Source organism: Rhinolophus hipposideros (genome assembly GCF_964194185.1).
Source record: "Rhinolophus hipposideros genome assembly, chromosome: 8".
Lineage (NCBI taxonomy): Eukaryota > Metazoa > Chordata > Mammalia > Chiroptera > Rhinolophidae > Rhinolophus > Rhinolophus hipposideros.
In genome coordinates, this window is record NC_138054.1 from 28,454,507 (window position 1) to 28,477,011 (window position 22,505).

The window sequence follows — 22,505 nt, forward strand, 5'->3', positions numbered from 1 at the left end:
CTGTCCCATTTATTCTAATGCAACCTTAACTTACATTTCAGTTTATTAAAATGAGTTCACGTACTTTGGCTGACACCATCAAGTTTCTAATTACAAAATTTCTCCCTGACTCCAGAATATTAATGTTGGCACTTAATGGGGAGGGTGACTATAAGCAATACTTTCTAAGCACTTTAAATGTATTGATTTATTTAATCCTTATAACAGTCCTACGATTCTTGTAATAAACCTATAACAGGCTTGGCCTGTAAAAAAACTGCCCCCAAGCCATAAAAATCCCAGGCTACCTGAGAGTAAAATGGTGGTTACCAGAGAATGGGTATTGAGGGGATAAGATTGATGACATTTAAGAGTACAAATTTGTAATGAGTAGTAAATAAGCCATAGAGATCTAATATACAAATATAATGAATATAGACAATAACATTGTACTATAACTGTGTATGTAATGTGATAAATACCACTACAATGGTAATCATATTATAATATATAAATGAATCAAAGTAACATGCTGTAGATCTTAAAGGTACACAATCTTACATGTTAAATTTACTCAATAAATAATAAAAAAATAAATAATATGTATAATAAGTTTGAATCTCAGCTCTGTCACTTGCTAGTTAGGAAACTTTATGAGACTCAATTTTCTAATATGTAAAATATGAATAATAATGACTCACTTCATAAAATTATTGTGCAAATGAACTTGAGGTAATGTGTGAAATGTATATGAAACAGTGCTTGGCACATAGTAAGCTGGCAATAAACATTACTACTCTTATTGGTAACAAATGGCAATTTTACAAATCTTGAGGAAAAAGAGGTTACAAATATCCTATGGCAAGGAGGCCACAGGAGTAGAATCTCTTCTACTGGCTATTAATAAGCTATTAGTATTAATTACAGTTTCAGCTTCAAGAGCCACAATTTCCCTGTCCATAAATTAGGAAGTTTTGGAGACTATACTAACCTTCAAGGCATTGGAGAACTTTTTATAGAGTATTTAAATCAAGAAGTTTCCAACATAGTTGGAATTCCAACTATCTAACTAGTTAGTAACTAGTTAGTTATTACTAGTTAGTTATTCCAACATAACTAACATTTTTAAAGTAATTTTCAAATAAGTAATACATGCACATGATACAAAATTAAAAGAAAATACAAAGCTATGCAGAGAAAAGAGTATACAGTATTACCAGTTTTTCTGTGCATCCACCAGAGATAGTCTGTGAAAATGCAAGTTCTCTCTCTCTCTCTATCTCTCTGTCTCTGTCTCTGTCTCTGTCTCTGTCTCTGTCTCTCTCTTTCTCTCTCTCTCACACACACACACACACACACACACACACACACACACACACACGCTTTCAAATACTCAGCAAATATACCCAATAGGAGTCGATTGTTTTTACTAAGATACTCCAAAGCCCCAAGCCTTTTAAAGACTTGGGGCAAGAGTTCTAGTTCAGGAGTATTGATTGTTTCTCCAGAGACACTTTCTTACAGATTCACAATAGCTATGGACTGTTAGTGATCCTCTCCCCAAAGGCCCCAGACGGGTGTCAGTAATCAGATATAAGGAGTGAGAAGTGAGCTCAAGTAAGAAGAGAGCTCAAGGAAAGGAAGGTGAAGCTGATGAGTACCTCCTGGGTGTCAGCTATGACTATAAAAATTTTAAAAGTACTGTCTTAATTTTCCCAGTCACTCTGGGAGATGGTTATTATCCTCTCCCATTTTGTAGATGAGAAAACTGAGGTATAGAAAGGTTAAAGGACTTGCGCAAGGTAACACAGCTAGAAAGTTGAGGGGCAGGATTCACACAAGTCTGGCCGGTATCAAATTCTTAAGCCCAAGGTTCTTTCACTCTAGGAAAAGGCAGAGGGTATCAGGTACCCAGGAGGGTGGAGAATGGAGAATGGGAGGTGAAATCAGAAAAACTAACAATTACAACATCAAAAACAACACCCAATAGGCAGAGGCCATAGTCAACAATGCTTCTCTGTCTCAGTACCTTTTTGGACATGTGGACTCTTGACCACAACACGTTTCAAATGTTCACAGAGGTCAATCTAAGACAAGCACACAGATGTTAATGTTTTGTTGGGGAAGGCAGACGTTCTGCCCCCATGCTGCTTTAGTCCGTCCCCAGAATCCTTATTTTATGGCTAAGTGGAAATCAATTATAATGACTTAAGCACATAACTAAGGTTTTTGTGAATGAAAATTCCTGAATAAAAAGATTAGATTCATTTCTGGTGGTGTTACTGTCCTCATCAGTTCAGGCTGCTATAACAAAATAGCACAGACTGCGTGGCTTAAACAATAGATATTTCTCATCGTTCTAGAGGCTGGAAGTCCAGGATCAAGGTTTCATCTGCTTTGTTTCTTGGTGAGGGCCCTCTTCTTGGTGTATAGACATCTTGCCATCACAAAATGAGTAGGAGAGGCAGAGGGGGAGGGAGAGGAGAGACAGAAAGCTCTAGATTCCTCTCCCTTTTATAAGGAAACTAATCCCATCATGGAGGCTCCACCCTCTTGACCTCACCTAAACCTAATTACCTCCCAAGGCCCCAGCTCCTAATAACATCACACTGCGGTTTAGCGTTTTAACAAGCATTTTGGGGGAACAAATATTCAGTCTTTAACACTCACAAAATAATGCATGCATACAAAGTTTAGCAGTTAGCAAAGCAAGGTCACATAAATCACCTGATTTGCACCTCAGGGTTGTTATCAGTAAGTTAGCTATTTTTATTTTCCCTGTTTTACAGATGAGGAAGCTGAGTTGAGAAGGCTTCAGTGATTTCCCCAAGGTCACACAACTTGTGAGTGGCAGGGGTGGAGTGCAAATTCTGGTTTTCTAATTCCAAAGCCGGGTTCTTTCAGCCGCATCAGGAGCCTGGTCATCCTGCCTCTAGTGTTACAACAACAATAGCAAAACAGGCAGAACAATTGAGGTTCATTTCATGCTTTACTGTGTGCCAGTCTCTTTGGAAACATTATCTCTTGGTGAAGGTACTATTCTATTTTACGTCCCTGAGAAAACCTAAAATTATCAGGGTTACGTCACTTTCCAAGATGACACAGCTACGTAGTACATGACAGAACAATATTTGAACTAGGTCTGGTTGAACCTAGAGATTATGTTCTTATTAAAACCTCTGCTCCCGTGGCCTTTGAAATCCTCTTTGAAAAGCAGTATGTAAGATAAAAATATTCTGTTAGACATTTATTGAGATTTTAGTCAGCAATGGCTTTCTTGCCCTTTAAAAGCATTAGTGTCCTACAATGTACTCTATTGAAAATCCAATTTTTAAGCACGCAAATGGAGGACAGATGTTTCTTTATGCTCTGAAAAGTCCACTCTATGCAGCTGACCATAATGAGATTGCATCTTGTTCTGAATGTTTCAAAAAAAATGGCGTCGGGCAGATCATTCCAAATGAAAGCCAAATCAAAGGAGTTACTGCATAGATTTGACAAAAACAACAGGATGTTTTTCAGTGGTTTGCGTGGGAACTTTGCATTTTAGAGTTCATGTTGAACCACACAGACATTTTCAGAGGTGCTCTACCCTAAAATTCAGCCTGAAGTCAAGGAATTGCATGATTGAGACTTACTGTGTTTCCCCGAAAATAAGAATTAGCCAGACAATCAGTTCTAATGCGTCATTTAGAGCAAAAATTAATATAAGACCCGGTATTATATGATGTTATATTATATCGGTATTATATTATATTACATTATTATATTACATTATATTATATTATATTATTAGACCCGGTCTTATATTAATTTTTGCTCCAAAAGTCGCATTAGAGCTGATTGTTCAGCTAGGTTTTATTTTTGGGAAAACACGGTATGTGATGGGGTGGGGGTGCTACAGGTTTGGACAGTGCAATGCTGAACTTTATTTCGACATGATACAGAAATACAGGTAGAATAAAGGCCCCAAGGCCATGGAGAGTGAGTAGACACTTGGCTGTGCCTTCAGTGGGACTACACGGATAAACAGACACTCTCTGTGAGTCTAGCAGTTGTACTTTAGTGTCTGAGCATATTGTAAACGCTCCATTGAGAAGAGGGATTAGAACTGTGAAATAGTATTTTACAGCCTTTGTTGTGTTTTGAAGTCATGATTGCAACCTGTGAAAAAGTTTTTAGGATCAACACACAAGTGTCCTTGTACGTTTTAACAGATTCGATTTCCAGGTTAAAAAGTTCATTTGTATTCTACAGAGAATCATAGCATCACAGAGCCTAAAATTGGCCATACAGTCATCTAGTTCACTGTTGCTTATTTTATTGAAGAGGAAACCGAAGTGGGCTCTCTGAGGATTAGTGACTTTCTGGAGTCAAACTTAGCACAACTGGGAGAACATTCCCAGAAGACCTAAAGGGTCCTAGTTCAAGGTGGTATTTTCAGATTTGGTTGAATTTTTGAATAGTATCTAAGAATACAGACTCTGAAATCAGGTCTAGATTCTAAACCAGATTTTGATTACCACCTAGGTGTGTTTTGGTAAAACATTTAACTTCCTCATGCCTCAGTTTTCTCATCTGTAAGATGGGCATAAGATTTTCATCCTTTAACCTCATCATACCCATTATACCATTACATAATATACCCTTACATAATATCCCCAAAGTTCTAGTTCCTTATGCCCTTTCCTTGCCCATAAGCATTCAGTGACTTCTCATTGTTTTAACAGTCTGTCCACAAAGTACCCACTAATAGTTTCTGGCATACACACTTGCCCTTAGGCTTTCTGGTTGACTCACTGGTCCCAGGACACAGTTTGCCAATGTCTGGCATTCTGCCTTTCATTCATTCTGCACCTACAATGTGCTAGGCACTATGCTAATTGAAGGGGATAAAAAAGATTTGGATTCTGTCATCATTTTAGTGAGGAGAAAATCTGTAAATAACCTCACTACATTGTTATAAGGGTTAGGAATGAAAGTACCCAACTCCAACTTGGGGAAAGGAAGGTGCTCGGAGGAGGTGTTAGAGACAAATGACATTTCATCTTAGTCTTGAAGAACGAATGGAGGTTTGATAGATGATAAGTAGGTAGATGATAGATAGGTAGGTAGGTAGGTAGGTAGATAGATAGATAGACGTCCACATTTATATGGAAGGAAGGGACTACTGATTGAGGGAACAGCCTGGGCAAAGGCATGGAGGTTGGGAAGGCCTGGCACCGAGGATGACCATGCCGTTCCATATGGTGGGCCTGCAGGAATGCACGTGGAAAGTCCAGCACTGCCCAGAGGGTTTGGATTCTGGCCAATAGAAAACCACTGGCATCAGGTCACATTGCTGCTTTGTTAAGCCCCACAGGGCACAAAAGACCAAGAAAATGAACATTTCCCGTGAGTCACATGTAAATGACTGGTGAAGTCTCTTTCTCAATGTACTGAGTGAGTCTGGGGGAATCTTTTGTACCGGTGACAGTGAAAAGTCAACATGGTTATATTTCTGCCACTGGCATCATTCCAGTTATGTGGCATTGGATTTCATTTTTTTCAAGGTTCTTCTATCTAGTTAATAGAGACAATACCTCTTCTTTTAAATCACATTTCCTGACTACAGGAACAGACAAGGGTGTGACGGTGATGTACGGTCTCAAAGAAAACTTTTACTGCCTTGTTCTCAGCAGGGGTGATGGAAAAATGCCCTGAGGGGTGATGGAAAAATGCCCTGAGGGGTGATGGAAAAATGCTTGTTAACAGTGGGGAACCCAACATGCCATCCTTTGCACCCTGACTTGGCACCCTAATTGCTTCCAGGGAGATGTGGGTGCTGCTCAGGACATGGTCTGTTTACTCAACTATCTTTTTGCTGTCCCTCCTCTTCATATTAGGAGCGAGAAAAGAGAGAGGAAAAGAAAGGGCCCGTGGACTCCTGACGGGCTGGATACTCCTTTTTCTGGTCCACGGTCCTTTCCTCATTCAGAGTGGACCCATCCCCTTCACATGTCAGCCAACTGGATGCTCAGACATTTATGGAGCATCTCAAGCCAGGTGCCGAGACGTCAGGTAGATGTGGATCCTGCCCACATCAGGTTTACAGTCTAGTCAGGAACACAGACACCACACAAGCAGTAATCACCAAAGTGATGGATTCTTCAAAGTAGAGTGCAGGTTGCCATGACAATGCACAATGGGGGAACCTAAACCTGGATCTGGTGAAGGAGGTGCTACCCTGAGGAAGTGACCATTTAACCTGAGAACTGGATGGACAGGAGTGAGCTAAACAAAGGGAGCAAGGAGGGGCCTTCCAGGCAGAGAGAAATACATGTGCAAAGACTGAGGTGGGGAAGGGTATGTTTTAAAAGATTTTCTAGCATCTTTGGAGGAAAATTTTTTAGAGCTAACATGTAGTAAACAGCTGCCATGGTCAGACATGATGCTAAGCATTTTACATTATCTCATGCACTCCTTCTGTGAGTTTCCATTTGGGCAGGGCCCTTTGTTTTGTCCCCATTGACTCCACTGTCTCCATAGCTAAGGCAGTAACTGGGAAGGAGCAGGCACTCAATATTTGTAGAATAAAGTTTATATTTTACAGAAGAGGAAACTGGGCTCAGAGAGATAAGGTTACTTCAGGGTTACTGGTGGAGATAGGACCAATAACCCAGGATGAAGCTGAGCGCCTTCCCGGCAGCCAGCCAATAGTCCAGCTCTGTCTAGGACAATCGTTTTGCTTTCTCTTCTTCCAGACACAGCAGAGCCCGTGTCGAGGCCTGGAGCAGTCCTGAACTGGGCACCAGAACACAGGCTAGGTGCACAGCTCACAGCTCCAGGACAGCCCCTGTGGGTCAGCTGAGCCCGATAGGTGCACAGTCGGCCCCTGGAGCTGGCACCCAGTTGGGGCTGTACTCTAAATACAAGGAGGAGCAGACATTGCTCAGTGCACCCAAGCCCTGAGGTGTATCTCTCCAACTGGGAGCCTGTTAACCATAGCTGACTAGACACTTAGGCCCAGAGCCCCACGCTGCAGAAACCTGAGAACTGAAAACTTGAAGGCATCTGTTGGCCCCAGGTCATGCTCTAGGCTGGATGTCAGTGGTGATGGTCAGCTTCAGGTTTCAGGCTTTGGTGTCAAAGCTGGGCCCCCAGAGGGCCGAATACCTCACATGTCACCTTTTTACCTGTGCAATCCCAGGACATTTCTCCTTACAGGGAACTGGAACCTGAGTGATGAAGGCTCTCTTGGCAATGCTCCTGTCTGCCCTGCCTTAGATGGCTCCCCCTCACTGTACCCCCGGCTTTCCTCATGCAGAGGCACTGCAGAACAGCCATTCATTTCATCCTCCTTCACTTGCTGTCATGCTTTAGGTTCTTTAGTGAATAAAAGTCTTATTCATAAAAGTGAGTCACTTCCAAAGCTAAAAACATAAATGTATGATATGCTCAAGCTCTTAAGAACATTACTAAATATTAACCCTGATCAACACTTCCCACTCACTGGGATATGTGGATCAGAATACTGGAGCAGGAAGGCACCGTAGGGAACACCTAGCCTCTCATTGGGCTCATTTGGCAGGGACTCTGAGCACGCTGCTATACACAGATCACACTGGAAATGGCATCACAAGGGCTGATGCTGAATCCCAGAAGTCACAAGGACCCCATGTTCTCTCCCCTGTGAGCTGGCCTCTGGTCTCAACACCTCCAATTCCCTGAGCCGCAGCTCCCCCTGGAAAGCTTGTTAATTTCCTGCAGGCCCATCTGGTCATGGGCTCAGTCTAGGCCTCTGCTGATTATCTGCGGCAGCACCCAAGCCATTTGGCTCATTTCCAGCCTTGCAAAAAATACTCTGCAGGATGCATCTTTTCTAAGCTGGAGGAATTAGACTCACTACCAGAAAGAAAAAGGGAGGAGGGCCCACCATTTCTTTCATCTTCTAGAAGTATATAAAAAGTAGGTAATGTGATCGTGCAAAGTCACTTGGTAAATCACCTTCCCTTCCTTAGCAGATCTTATTGGGGCAGGGGTGGGAGGACATCCGATATCTGCAGTCCCACTGTGCCAACAGGTCTCGGAGACAGCTGAATCCAGGTGACTCAGAGTGGGTCTGACATGCCACTTGCCTTGAAGGACAGGCATTTTGAAGCCTCCAAGGGGAAATGCCAGGTGAACCAGGGCTTCGAGGAGTGGGTTCTTCGAGCTTGGGGTGAGGCTTTCTCCGTGCTTAGCAGTCAAACGGGAAAGCCAGGGAGGGACAACACCATCAGCTTGGGGTGGAGGACACAGCTTCTTATCTGCAGCATGGCATGAATTTCAGTAAGGACAGCATAACCTGTCCCTCCTCCTCACTCTCCAAATGTCTACATCAGCACAACAAATTTAGAACAAATTGAGTCCTCACTGTGATTGGGTATATTGTGCCAGTCTAAAATGCCTGCCAGCATTTCTCTCTAATAAATCAGGCCTTTCAGGGATTAAACCGGAATTGCAATTCTGTAGTAAAACCCAAACTGACGGCGAGCCTCCTCTGCCCCTTGAAACAAAACCCAAAATGTTAACGACTCTCTTTACCAGGATTGGGTCTTTAGTGAACATCTCCCATAGGGTCCAAAATTCCGAATGGCACGCCATTCTTCTACTGAGAGCAAATGTGCTCATAGTCTAGGTTAGGGCATTAAAATAAAAACTATGTATTTTCCAAAGTAACCATAAAGTTTAGAAGTACATTTGTCTTTTGGAAGAAATCAGGTTTATTTATACTAAAGGGTGTTTAAAACTGTTTGTGTATATGTGTGTGTCTGCATGTATGTCAATCCTTTTCTAGAATATTCAGAGTCTGCACATTATAAAAGACAGAATACTGGATTAGATGTCAAAATCCTAGGCTGTGTTCACAACCCCACCACTTCCTTGACGTATGACCTTGGCAGTGGGCGTTATACAAAAAGCAGAGATTTGGTACTAGAGTCTCCAGTTCAAAACCTGGCTCCGCCGTATACTAGCTGTGTAATCTAATCTGTAACCTCATATGTCATTTAACCTGCCTGGACCTCTTTCTTTTTCTATGAAATGGAGATAATGCCTACCTTAATATATTCCATGCATTGGTGATGTTTATATATATGGCAGATGCTTCAGTAGTTCTCAATAATGGTAACTATTGAAGCTGGCTCTTTCAGAGCCCAGTTTTCTTATAAGTGAAGTGGGGCCTGGAACCTAAAATGCTTTGGGCCCCACAATGCACTGTGCTCAGGCAGGGGTTATGTCATGCAGGGTGTCATGCGGGGTCTCTGGTCCCGCTCCCCACATAAGAACGCAGGACATGGTGAGGCCAAAAAGGAACACCCATGGAGCCATATATGGGGGAGGCATACCATTATAGTCTCGCTGGCGTCTGGGCTGGACACACAAAAAGCAGGAGCCACACGATCCGCAACCCACCGTTCGCTTCTCTGCCAACCAACCTCACTTGCTAACTGCAAACCGCCTCTCTGCAATCTGCAAACCATACTTGCTAGCTTAGCCATGGCAGTTATATTAGTGCCTAATGGCTAACCAGTAACAGCTGATGGCCAACTAGTCACAGCAGATGACCATCTACTACCCAAGCCAGCACCTTTCCCCCTGATGCTGAGAGCCTGGAAACTGCACACCTGGCTCTGTCCCCACAGGTTATTATCAAGATGTAGGATATAACTAAAGATATAACTAAAGTGGACGCAGCTTCTTAGAGAATGCACAGGACCTGGACTTAGGTCCTGCGCACGAGGGCTGGGTGCAGGTCTTGGCTCTCCCACTGGGCTTTGGTTAAATACAGGTGGTCCGTATTCCTGACAGCCAGCCCAGAAAAGTGAAAAGAGCTCGCAATGGGTGTGTGTGTGTGTGTGTGTGTGTGTGTGTGTGTGTGTGCAGACGCCATCTCCTCAGGCCTGGCTTTGAGATCGCAAGCAAGCCACTTTGGCTTTCCCCTTCAGAAAAGTCTCTCCATGGTTCCTTCCCATCGGAAAGTTCTGCAATTCTAGAATGACATAAGGGAGGGGGAAAATAAAATGGATAGGGAGTGACTCATTGGCTCAGGAGAAGACAAACTAAGAATGATACAGAACAGGAGGCGGCACTGGGCTTAAGGCCTACAGGAAGAGACCAGTGAACTCTGCAAACCCGAGTGTCATGTGAGTCTTCAGACGCCAAGGTGGGTGGGAGAGGATGAAGCTCTGATGTTAATTGTGGATTCCCTAAACTTCGGTGGAAACAAACTTTGCAGAATGTGACTTGAATACGTATTCCTCTTCTGAATGATCATGAGACCTTAGAAAATTTTAAGTTTGTTTTCTCCCTTGAAAAAAATCACCAAATAAAGTTGTTGGGTGGATTGAGATAGCACACATCCAGACCCTGGTAGAGTACCTGCCATGCAACAGGTGCTAAATAACGTTATTGTATTCCACCATGTTATTTCCACTGTGGTGACAGACTCCGAGCTGACGGAGTGTGGACAAAATGGTTAGATTTTTAAAAATCTTTCCTCAATTTGGACACATGAACAAGGTTTGCGATGTATTGTTCTGCCCAGCTATTACAAGTCCAGCAAATTTTCCTCAGGCCTCTTCAGGCAGACTGGATCGGTTCTCCTTCCCCTGGTTACTTCTCCAGGCCTTCCCTTTCTGCTGAGACTGGCTCTGTCGATTTTGAAAAGGGTGACAGAACCGCTCCCGTCTCCCCACAATGATCTGAGTAGTTTTTCTGTGAAGTACCATAAGGCTATAAGACAAGGCTGTGAATCCAAACCCAGTTCAAGGAAATACTAAAAGGAGACTCCACACAGGTGGCATTTGTCTACCCCCAACCCCCGCGCCCCTGCCATATTTAAACATGTGCCTGCAGCACTGATTTATAAGGAACACCAAATGTCATTGGAATAATTGGAAACAGGGGACCAGTCAACTCAGGTTTCCACATACAATTCCTTAGGTTAACATCCTAAGGAATGCAAATCAGCCCTGCTCCCAGTCAGCACACTGAATAAGTCTCTTATTTGAAAATGTGACAGGAAACCACCTTTTAGGAACGGAGAGCCTTGATCACTGAAAGACATTTATTTTGGTGAGTACAAACTAAAACATCACACTCAGTATGATGGGTATTTAATACTCTCAAAGATGGGGTTTAGTAATGGGTGAGGATATGTAAGCTTGGGGTATGTGGTTGGGAAGGGAGAGGGTAGGGGCCAGGAGAATACCGTGCTTTCAGGGGGAGAGGGGAGACCCTGCAGCTGACAGGCCTTCTCATGACACCTGGGAGAAGAGATTGTCTACTGTGATGTTTGACAGAAATATGATGAGCTGTGAGAACTTTAGTTTGCTCTGCAGCCCCCGCCCCCCACCTGCGAGCTTGTTTCTGCTTAATCATCTCTAAACTTGAGCTCACTCTTGTGAGAGTTTTGTTTTTGGAGAAGGGAATAGACATCTGATATAAAAGTTCATGATTACTAATAGAAAACCACTTCCCCTACCTCTACCAAATACTTATTGTATGTATATTCAAAGCATGCTTTTTTTTGGTTTTTAAAGGGGTACTAAATTCCTGCCTGCCCACCTCTGGTCTGATTTTGGTGCCAGGCACTGCATGGGGCTTTCTAAGTGCATTTTGTTTGGGATGGAGTCACAGGGATTAAGCGAGGGCCACTGAATTCTCAAGATGTCACCTTGGGGGCTGCACTTAATAAAGGAAAGGCAAGGAGAAACCGAATAAAAGGGGAGGTAATAAATAGGAGCGGGACAAGCTTCTGTTTGGTTTGCTCTCATTTCAGCAGCAGAGGGAGGCAGAGAGTAAAAAATGATGTGCATTGAGTCCCACACCAACAGGCACATGTAAAAAGGGGTACAAACTTTAAGGTATTTATTATAAGAAATAGTGTGAAGAGCTTCTCGGTAGCACACAGGTAGTTTTATAGATCGTGGTACTTAGGAGGCAGGACTCCAGAGGATGATGAGACAACAGAAGAGAGACTTGTATTTTTAAAAAAGTCTACACGTTAAAAAATGACTGTTTCTGATCCTTCTTTGGCATATTGATGTATATTATTTCGTAAATATGGAGCTTGAGTTCAAGGTGTGGCTTTCAGCCTTTGGATAAACCACTTTTCTCAGAGATGAGATGGACAGAGAATACAAGCTAGGATTTCAGAGAATTCAGAGAAGGGAGCGGAACCCCAACAAAACCTGCAGCTCTGGAGACTGGAACCATGCGCCGGACCGCACTGACAGCCTCTCCCCCACAGGTAGGCCCTTCACTGCATTTTTGAAAAGCCATTTTGCGATGTGGAAGTGAATGCTGAAGAACACGAAGACACATTTGCTGCCACGCATGGGGGGCATGTCACTGCCCCCAGTGTCCCAAAACTCTAAGCAGTCCCTGAATGGCTGCTAATGCTTTAGTCAGGCACGGGCTTCATTTCCTCAATATAGTTCCCGTTCCCAAGGCACTGAAGAGGTGGAGGAAAGCCTTCCTCTAAGTACTGCATTTCCAGGGGAAAATATGTCCATCTAGTTTCAGGGCTTTCCTTCATAATCTGGTTCAGTGCATATCAAAGTCTGTCCTCCAGCAGAGAAAAGACCTGGGTATCAAGCTTTCTAATCTGGGTATCAGTGTTCCTGAAAAGTGTGTCTCTCCGTCTCTCTCTGTGTCTTCTATCCACGGGGTCAACCGATTACGTGACTATTTTACCCAATAATTCCATTTTTTTTCCCTTTACTAAACCTTCTGAATATTTCCTCTCTTGCAGTCTATTACTTTCTATTTATCTGGTCTAGTATTCAGTGTTAGCGCTAAACTAACAGTAAATGGAGAAATAGGAGCCAAGGAGAGAGAGAAAGATGGCTTGGTTTGTGATGATCAGTCCTCAAGGATGAACACTATCAGAAAAATGGACCTATTTGACAGCTTTCACCCTCCGCCCCACGCAGGGCATTCTAGAATCAATCCAGCTCTTTTTCAGGGGCTTGCTCTTTTGTAGCATGCTTTTGAAAACTCATACTACTGTTAGGAGATTCATGTGTAACCTGAAATCTGTAATTTGGAGACTAATGTAACCATGTAACTGCACAGGGAAGTGTGAGAAGAGGAAGAGAATCACGTTTGGGCACTGGTACATATACACAGGTAAAAATTAGCACAGTCAACTTCTTCCAACATGTAATCTGTTTTTATTTGCTATTTATTAGAAAAATCCAATCTTTATTTTACACAAAACATACTTTAAAAACAGTAAAGTTTAGCAAAAACTAATAAATCTCAGGCAAAGGGATTTACCACCAAAATGCAGATTTACATGGTAAACCTGAGGGCTAAAAACATTCAACTCATGACAAAATCCTACATTTTCTAAGTTTATTACCAGAAGCCAAGCAAAAACCGGTTATGTATGTTTCAAAATATATGACAAAGACAAATAACCGATGCTAGCCTTCGCTGTGAAACTAAGAAAAGAAAATTTCTCTACTGAAGATTGGCCCTTATTTCACTGAAAGTGAAACATTTGAAGAGTTTCAAAAATATTTAAACATATTTAGGCTTATACACAACACATATATGCACAAACACATTTATTCTAATTCTATGCCCCTTTGTATTTTTCAAATTGCACCATCTCTGTTAGAGAGAATATATAACATGCAGGAGGCATTCATAATTATTTTTTCTCAGCAGTAGTATATTATCATACAAGTAAAAAGCAAGACTTAAATATGAATTAAATTCAACTGTAAGCCATTTCTATTCAGTACTTTGGCTCATATTTTCTATGTTAATGCTTTAGTGTAGATGAAATCTTCATGTAAAAAAAAGAAGAGAATATAGTCTATTATCAACAGTCCTTAGTAGGTAGTTCCCAGTGGATGCAGAAGTGATGGACCGGAAACTGGAAGAAAGCAATTAAACAGAACTACAGTTTTTTCCCTGCTTCAGCTTTCATACCCGGCTGAAGATGAGAAACAATTATAATCAGGGCATTTTGTAAGTTTTTAGTTTATACCATTTCATGTATACAATGTCTTCATAATTCAAACCAGGATACAAAATAAGCCCTCCCTTCTCCCACTAGCCTTCCTCTTGTTTCCTGAAAAAAAAAAAAAAACACACACAACACAGATTTTGATGCAATATACTGTTCCTAAAAATAAAGTGAAATTAGTTATATTCTTATGCTTTTGAAGGGATGAAAGAGCATTGGATCAGTTGTAAATACTGCGGGGATGGGTGAAGTAGAACTGCTCAATTAAACAATTATAGGCTCTGGCTTCCCCCCAAATAAATATATGCTCAGGTATCACTGCAAGTTCTGTCGCCCAAAGATGTCATTGCTGTACAAGTGCTCATTAACTTTAAGGGGTAGGTGAGTAGAGAGGGAAAAGAAAACAGCTTATGTGGATAGGGTGATGGTAAGAAAACGTACAGATGGAAAGAGCATTTTATTGAAAAGACAAGGAAATAAAGCTATAAATCCACAAAATAGTTGTTTGATTATTTTAATGGTTTCTGAACCCATCAATATTATGCAACATTTTAATTAAACATACAAAATTTGAATAATGGAACACATGACGAACAGCAATAAATATTTTCACTATCAAACAATAATATTATGCAAATAACTGCTCACCACAGCACACCAATTGGAGCTATGCCACAGTGCTGGGATCTTAGGATCTTGACTTACCCTGTTTAACACAAACATTTGTTAAGTGACAGTGACATATGGTGACATCTGGGGGGAAAAATTAAGACTGAGGATGAAGAATGAAAACAGTATCTATGTGCCACATAGATGTACCCTGATGTAGGTTAGGGAAAGAATACTACACCTTACCAGAAAGGCTCAAAACTGCTTACGTTCTCAGACTAAAGCATTCAGTTGTCTTTTAAATATTACAACTAAGAGAATAGAAAACTCCATGATTACAAGTAATGAATAAAAAAGAATGAATATCCTAGCACTAACCTACAACCTCTTGCAACTTTGGGAAAAAATGCTAAACATATCCTAAACTAATAAGTCACATTTGCATACACAGGGGTGTGTGTGTCCCTTTGTGTGTGCAAAGTTGTGTGTGTATGTGTGTGTGTGCATCTCTCTGTGCACACGCATGTAAATAAAATGAACTTACTGCTAGCGTAAGCCGTCAACTTGGTTCTGAATATCATCCACATTTCTTTTTGGAAAATGTACTACACATTCTTGGAAATCAAATGCCAACTGAAGTCTCATAACTGTAAGTGAACAAACTTCATTCTGCAGACTTCAGACGTGCTTCAAATATGCAGTAAAGGTGGCATTAAACACCAAATTTTCCTATGTAAGTGGTGGTCTCAGAGTTCGTAAACGCGTTTCCAGAATTTAGAGAGGTGATAAGAAAGACTTAGCCAATGAGTTTGTGGCAGGTGAACAAAACCAGTCACTAGCCATGAAGAATTCTAGTTTGTCAGGGGAATGGTAGCAATCTAAAATTTGTTTTGGAAACTCTTCTTTATAGAAGAGTGTGGAATTTTTCATACAAATTATGGCTAATTTTATGACCCCCAAATTTAAATACCTCTCCATGTATCATGTTCACGTCCACAACTGAAGATAATCCTATCCAACGTTGGAGTCAACATGCATGACAATTCTATTAGAAAACATTAAAATGACCATCAACTCACATTTTTTAAAAAAATGAAAATAACAAAAAACTCTAGAATAGTCAGTCTGTTTTCTGAAGTTCTAGAAGAAAGTTTCATCAGTTATGCCTGGGTCCCTGAGAACTTGAATGTTCTGGCTAAAGGCAAGTTTTGGTAAGATTTACATTTTTACACCATGCCCTCTCATTCAGAATAAACAATAAGGTTTAGGTTTTGGTAAGAATTACATTTCCACACCATTTCTTTTCATTCACAATAAACAATAAGGTTCAGGCAGCTGTTGGTGTTGTATATTTTTTATAGATGACATTAGTCAAATTTCATTTGACGCAAACAGTTCTTTTGTCTGAGCTCCAGTCAGGGGTGTGTGGCAGGTGAGGGAAGCTATATTTTGTTAGAATTTAAAGACTCACTTTCATCTTTTAGGAATGGGCAAAGCAAGAAAAAATACCACACATCACAATTCCACATTTACAGTACTGCTTTACCCACCATGTTTTCCAGTTTTTGTCTCGGTGCGGTTAATACATTACCATAGTTACATCCAAAATGAGAAGGCATCATAATGCATAGACCCATTAGAGAAAAACACATTAAAAAATGTACATTTCCCAAAAATGAGTCAGCTGAGTTTATTTGACAATATTCATGATAATAAAAGGCCGAACACAAAAGCTCTTCATAAAAAAAAAAAAAAAGCCAAATGTACACCAGAAATGTTAGACAAAGTCATGAGATGAATTCCAGCGAAATGGATCTATTTTTCTGTGAGCTTTGAGCAGTCATCTTCAACACTGAATAGAGGATGAGTGTTTTACATTAGTCGTATCTAGAGATCATGCAGATGGAGAAGGAAAGTATTTTGCTTTAACACTTACTTAATTTCTGCAAGGTGTTTTGAAACCAATTTTAAAGATCCAAATCTGTACCTCTGCCCTCCATCACAGTTTCTGAAGTCATTAAGAATTGTACCCGTACAATAAGCACAGCAACAAGGGAAGAGAAAGGTAGATGATGTGGCCATCCTCTTATAAGGAAACCCCCCCAAATATTTTAGGGCACGAAACACAAGGCTTTTGTTATCCAAAAGTAATTAGTTGCAGAGTACAAAAACATACTGGAGAATGCATACTGGAGAAAACATACTGAAAAACAAATATGAGAATCATAAGCAGCCAAAACCAAGTACATTAATAGTAAATTCTTAAAGAGATGCATGTGTTTTCCGTACCTCACAAAAATTATACCCACAGATTTTGAATTCAAGATTATACAATAAAAATATGTTTTACATTTACTATAAAAAATTAGCAAATAAAAAAGGCTTTGATGATACATACACAAGAAGACATTTTAGAGAATACATGAATTTTCAGGATGCCCCGAGGATGACAAGTCCTACGTACCCTGCTCCTGTTTTTTGCAAAGGTCAAAAGCAGGCACTTTTTCAGGGTTCATCATTGTTAAGAGAAAACCAGATGAAGGAAGTCTCAAGCAAACTGGGACAGGAAGGATAAAGCCAAGAAGGAATTCCGCCAAGCACATGGCCTTAAAATATTTAAGAACATAAATCAAAGACAGTGCTCAGTATACATCAAAGAAATTTATATTGATGAGTTTATGGCCTAGGTGATAAATCTCCAAACAGGAAGTCAGTTGAAATAGTGTGCAAATAAGTAATGGGGGCTGGGGAAGGAGAAGAAAGAATATCTGATCTTCAAGATAAAAGCTGCAAGGTAGAGATTCAATAATTTTACGTCCCCCATTCCACCCTCAAAGTGTACTTCTTACATCTCAAGAAGTAAAAGATCAATTATTCACAAAATTTCAGTTCAGTGTTAACACTTTTTACCTGTTTAATTTAGGGCTAGACACGGAGTTGCTTTAATAAGACATTTGGCTAGAGTTAGTCATAATTATTATCCATTTTTTTAAATCTTTATAATTTAGGGAATTTTAGTTCTCGTTTAAAGCCCTGGGGCATATTTTTAAAAATTATTTTCGCTTTAGGTTAACATTTATCTAAGCAAGTCTGCAAACGTTCTGTTACAGGGAGAGGAAGCGTATTGAGCAAATTCTCCTCCACAATCAGACAGCTCCGTTTTAGGGACTGACATCCTTCCAGTTCAGGAGGAAGTGTTTCCAGGTAATTACCAATGAGCTCCAGATGAGTAAGGTTCGACAGCTCGCCCACGTGAGGGGACAAACTCATCAGGCTATTTTTGCCCAAAAGTAAACACTGCAGCTTTTTGCACTGAAACAGGCCATCTGGTAGCATCTCAATCTGGAAAGGGAAAAAAAAAGAAGCCAGTAAAACTAGTTTTTGATGGCCTATGATAATACATTTACTTACGCATACTCCTAACTTTTCCCAAAAACATTTCTGCATGTTCACAGAGGTCCATATGACAATGATGATAAATTTGATGTACGTGGAAAAGATAAAGGAAAAATAAGGACATTCTGACATGGAGTCAGCACTAAGGCCATCGTAAACTTAGAAACCCTTGTTATACAGTGTGGGAACAAATTTGGCTCTAAACGTTCTAACAAGCAATTCTCAAAGAAAACCTAATCAGTTACATACTCATTCTCCCTAAGATTAAAAATAAACCAGTAACTCAGAAGAATCGTTATTATTCTTGAGTCCTAGATCAGAAATAAATTGCTCTCAAGAGTCCTCAAAAAGTTTACTGTTTAACGTAATGAGCAACATCCTCAAAAATATCCTGGGAACAGACACGAGGCTATTTTTTTTTAGAGTTTCACAACATAGATGAAAATTTTATTCTGTTTAAAAAAAAAGTTAGCAGAAGCAGACAAGAAGATATGATAACATATACATGTACATTTCATTGCTCTCTACATACACTCTTATGAGTATTCACCATTCTTCCTGCTTTCTGGTGGGTTCGATTAAATCATGTAACACAGAGAAATAATTTTAAATATGATAAATAACCTGCAATAAGGTAAATTCCTAGAGCCGCTCAACTGAACTGCCCCCCCTAGCTGGTGGGTAGGTTGCATGGGAATTTCCAAGGGAGCCACAGTGTTTATATGAAACAGGGTTTATTGGGGAAAGACATCTAGAAGAGAGCTGGGCATGCACAAGGCCCTCTACTCTCGCCATGCCACTGAGAGGAGAGTTTGGGCCAGGCAGGGCAGGACTACATACACCCCACCCTATAACACTGCACGTATGTGTGCAGGTGGGAACAAGCCATCTTGGCAACTATGAAACAATGTAGGCTCATTGGTTAGGAAGTCACTTTGGTAGAAACAGGGATGAAAGAGGCACTCCAGAGGAGCCAGCCTGCTTCTCTGACGGGCTAAGGCAGCCCCATGGAGCTAGCTCTCCGTTGGAAATTCCAGGGCCATCCAGACTGATCTCCTCAAAAGCATAAACATTCTTTCTACAATCTAAAGAATGGTCGCAGTGCGTTAAAAAATGCTCATTATATTGGAAACGCCCCTCTCCTCTTATCACCCACACATACACTCAGTACTGGATATCCTTGAAAATAAATGTAATCATTAACATTGCGAAAACTGGTGTTTAATATAGCTCATCACTGTACTCCAAAATACTAAGTACAAGCAAAGGAAAACTCGCTACCCTTTTATTTCCTTCTCTTCTCAAGATGCAAAAACCATGCATCTGTAGATTTCAATATAGCGATATGGCAGAGAGACGAGAGACAGAAGAAATGTAAGGCCTTTCTAAAGCAACCCTTTCTGGTCAGACCTCTACAGCTTAGAATTAGGGTCAGAGACATACAATTGGAGGGAACAATCAGTCCTGGTCAATGTAAGAGTCCCTGTTGGTGTCTAAGCTATAATGTAGGCAAAACTAGTTAAAAAGGGAGAAAGCGTGGTCCCTCTGTATTCGGAAACACGTGCTGAGAGCAGCCCCGTTTTGTGCCAGGCTCCCAGCTGGATGTTGGGGATAAAGTGCTGGGCAAGACAGATGGGTCTTTAACAACCTCAGTCTAATGCAGAGTTCCTCAACCTTGGCACTGTTGCCAGGTGGACAGGACATGCTAATCAAATCATTAAATCCAATCATTTCAAGAAACAAAGCTGAACGTTTCTGTTTCTAAGTAGTGATGTCAAAAACAACAGCAAGCCCTGCAACATAACTAAACTTCAGGAGGAATTTCCACGTTGTTCACCTTCTAGCTAGAAGTCTTTGAGTTAATAAATGCAATACATTAAGAGCAGAAATGTAGACGTCAGAAGACTTAGGTATATATTGGAGTGGTTTAAAGATTTGAGGGAAGCTATTAAATCCTCCCCCTTTCCTTGTGCTTCTCTATCACATTCAATACCATCAGAATCCAATTGCACTGTGGCACTGGGATAGAGATGGATGCTGCCTCTTCCTCGCGCGTCTTTCACTCCCACCCACACCCACCACTGCTTCCTATGTAATACCATTTGGGTTGATGCATGTAAGATGCAGTAAAAAGAGCACTAGAGGAGGGGCTGGAACAGCTGGGTTCCATCCCAGATCCATCACCAGGAAGCTCCAGACCTCAGGCAAATCACTCTGAGCTTCAATTTCAGTACCAGTAAAATGAAGGCCATGGATGAGTGCGGGCGCTGGCAAAGTATTTCTCTACAGGAGCAGGATAGTAAATATTTTAGGTTTTGTGGGCCAAAAGGCAAAACTGAAAATTTTAGATGCTTATATAACAAGAGAGAAAAAAAAAATCATACATTTTTTAAGTGTTGAAATTCAAACTATAATAATTGAACACCTTTTTTTTTTTTTTTTTTTTTGGTAATACAGGCCCACTAATGAGAACAATGAATTTATTTATGGACAATACAATTTGGATTTCATATAATTTTTATGTGTGACAAAATATTATCATTCTTTTGATTTTTCCTCCAACCATTTCAAAATTCAAAAACCAGTCTTAGCTCAGGGCTGTATAAAAATTTAAAAAACATCCTTAGCTCAGGCTGTAGGCAGATTAGGCTCCTAGGTGGTAGTTTGCCAACCTCTGGCCCATCGTGTTCCTTTTAGATATAAGAGTCTTTGTCTCTTGTTTTAAATCTGTATTCCTACTCCGAAATCATAACTGATTAAACCTTTTCATGGGGTTTGTTTCTTGACTGTCCTCTCCCAACTCTTCCATATGCTACAATCAGAATTCCATTGAAGGTACCAGTTCAAGCGAACTAGCACTTTCAAGCTCAAGTCTCACCTCAGCCATCATCCAATGAATCATAGATGAACTTCACTGGCAGACTTCAAGGCACTTTCCATTCTGAACACCTTGCTAAATGCTTTTGTTCCTTGTCACATCGGGGCATACCTGTTGCAATCCTCTGGGCATGACCTCTATCTTTTTACATTTCCCGCATCCAGTGTTCTCAGGGTGTGTTCCATGGAACACTCCTCTCAAGAGTTACTATGAAAAAGAGCGTCTTGCTCAGCTATGTTTGGCAAACGCTGCGTACCATTTCCCCTCTTGGAGAAGCACAATGTATACTCATGCATTAAAGCTCTGAGGAATCCTGCTGCAAAACCATGATAAAAAAATACATGTTTGGTTTTTGTGTGTGTGTGATAGCACCTATTATTATCCAGTGGAAGAAACTCTGGAGCGCCCTCTCAGTCAGTGAATGTCTGTTGTTTGGGGGACTGCTCAACATGCTCAATATCTAGAGAATTCTCTCCCTGATCTTGGTGGGACTCTAAGTGGGAAGCAGAGCCCACTTCCCACTAGAGGAACCGACACCACCAGATTCTTGTGTGCCCAGCTTCCTTGTAGCTCAGGTGTGGGCATTCATTAGCTCTGCCAATCAGGTGCGCAGGCCTGGACTTTGAATTGGGGCTCGTGTCACAAAGAAGCAGAAACCATGAAGAACCCATTTTGTGTGTGGCGGGGGAAGGGCTTCAGCAGCATTAAGATTTCAGGGGCAACAATGGTGTCCAGCGCTCGTATGGTCAGTGGCAGGGTATCCCTACCATTTTGCTTTTGATTTTGGCTGTGGTCCTTTTGGCTGTCTGATTAACTTTGTGATTGATTGTTTTCCAAGCTTGATTCTGCAGGCTTTTCAGGGATGATAAGAACTACACAACGTCCTTTCAATAAATGCCTTTTCTGCTTAACCCCAGAGATAGTATCTGTTGCTTCCATCCTTGAATCTGATATACCGCTCAAGTCTTTTAAAAAGTCTTAAAAACAGGAATCTTTTGGGAATCTGAAACCTCATTCCAAATGGATGAATCAACTCACATTTTTGAGTATGTGCATATCTAAATATTTATACATCCAATTTAATGTTTGTTTTGTTTTCTAATTGTTATAAGTATTTTGGTCTACCTAACAGAATCATGAGCACCTCAAGGTTAGAAGGAACCTTGCAATTAGTTAAATCCCTACATGAAACCTGAATCCCCGATTCTCTTTAACAACATTCCTACTAAGTGCTGAACAATCTATAATCCGGACCATTTTATTAATAAGAAAATCACTTCTCCCTTCTCAAATGTTCATTCAACCTTTCAACAGTGTTTTGGGAAAGATGAGAAATCTTCTGCTTGTCCTAGTTTTAACACTTATGGGTACTCCCAATAAGCTTTCTTTTCTACTTAAGTCTTTCAAATATTTGAAGACAATTTGTGGACTATTCTCTCTTCCTTCCCTCCCCAATACTTCCCATCATTAAGCTAACCTGTTCCATGAGAGAGGTACTTTTCACCTCTCCGGTCGTTGTCTTCTGAGTAAGTTTCAGTTCCTCCACATCCTTATTAAATAAGTCTCTTCACAGTTCTAAGTAGAGTGTCCTGAGTAGCTGTCATGGTCATTATTATGGCTCTGAGGATCCTCAGCAAC

General features: G+C 40.9%; 1 protein-coding gene across 6 annotated transcripts in view; it reads right to left on the bottom strand.

Moving 5' to 3' along the window:
• Positions 1-13,155: 13,155 nt before the first annotated feature.
• The window catches only part of LRRC8B (leucine rich repeat containing 8 VRAC subunit B), a 61,248-nt gene continuing 51,898 nt past the window's right edge, over positions 13,156-22,505 (bottom strand). For all 6 annotated transcript variants that reach the window (XM_081055008.1, XM_081055007.1, XM_081055010.1 and 3 more), the window contains one exon: positions 13,156-17,935. In XM_081055008.1, the coding sequence (XP_080911134.1) occupies positions 17,663-17,935 (273 nt within the window). In that variant the 3' untranslated portion in view covers positions 13,156-17,662. The remainder of the gene's footprint in view (positions 17,936-22,505) is intronic.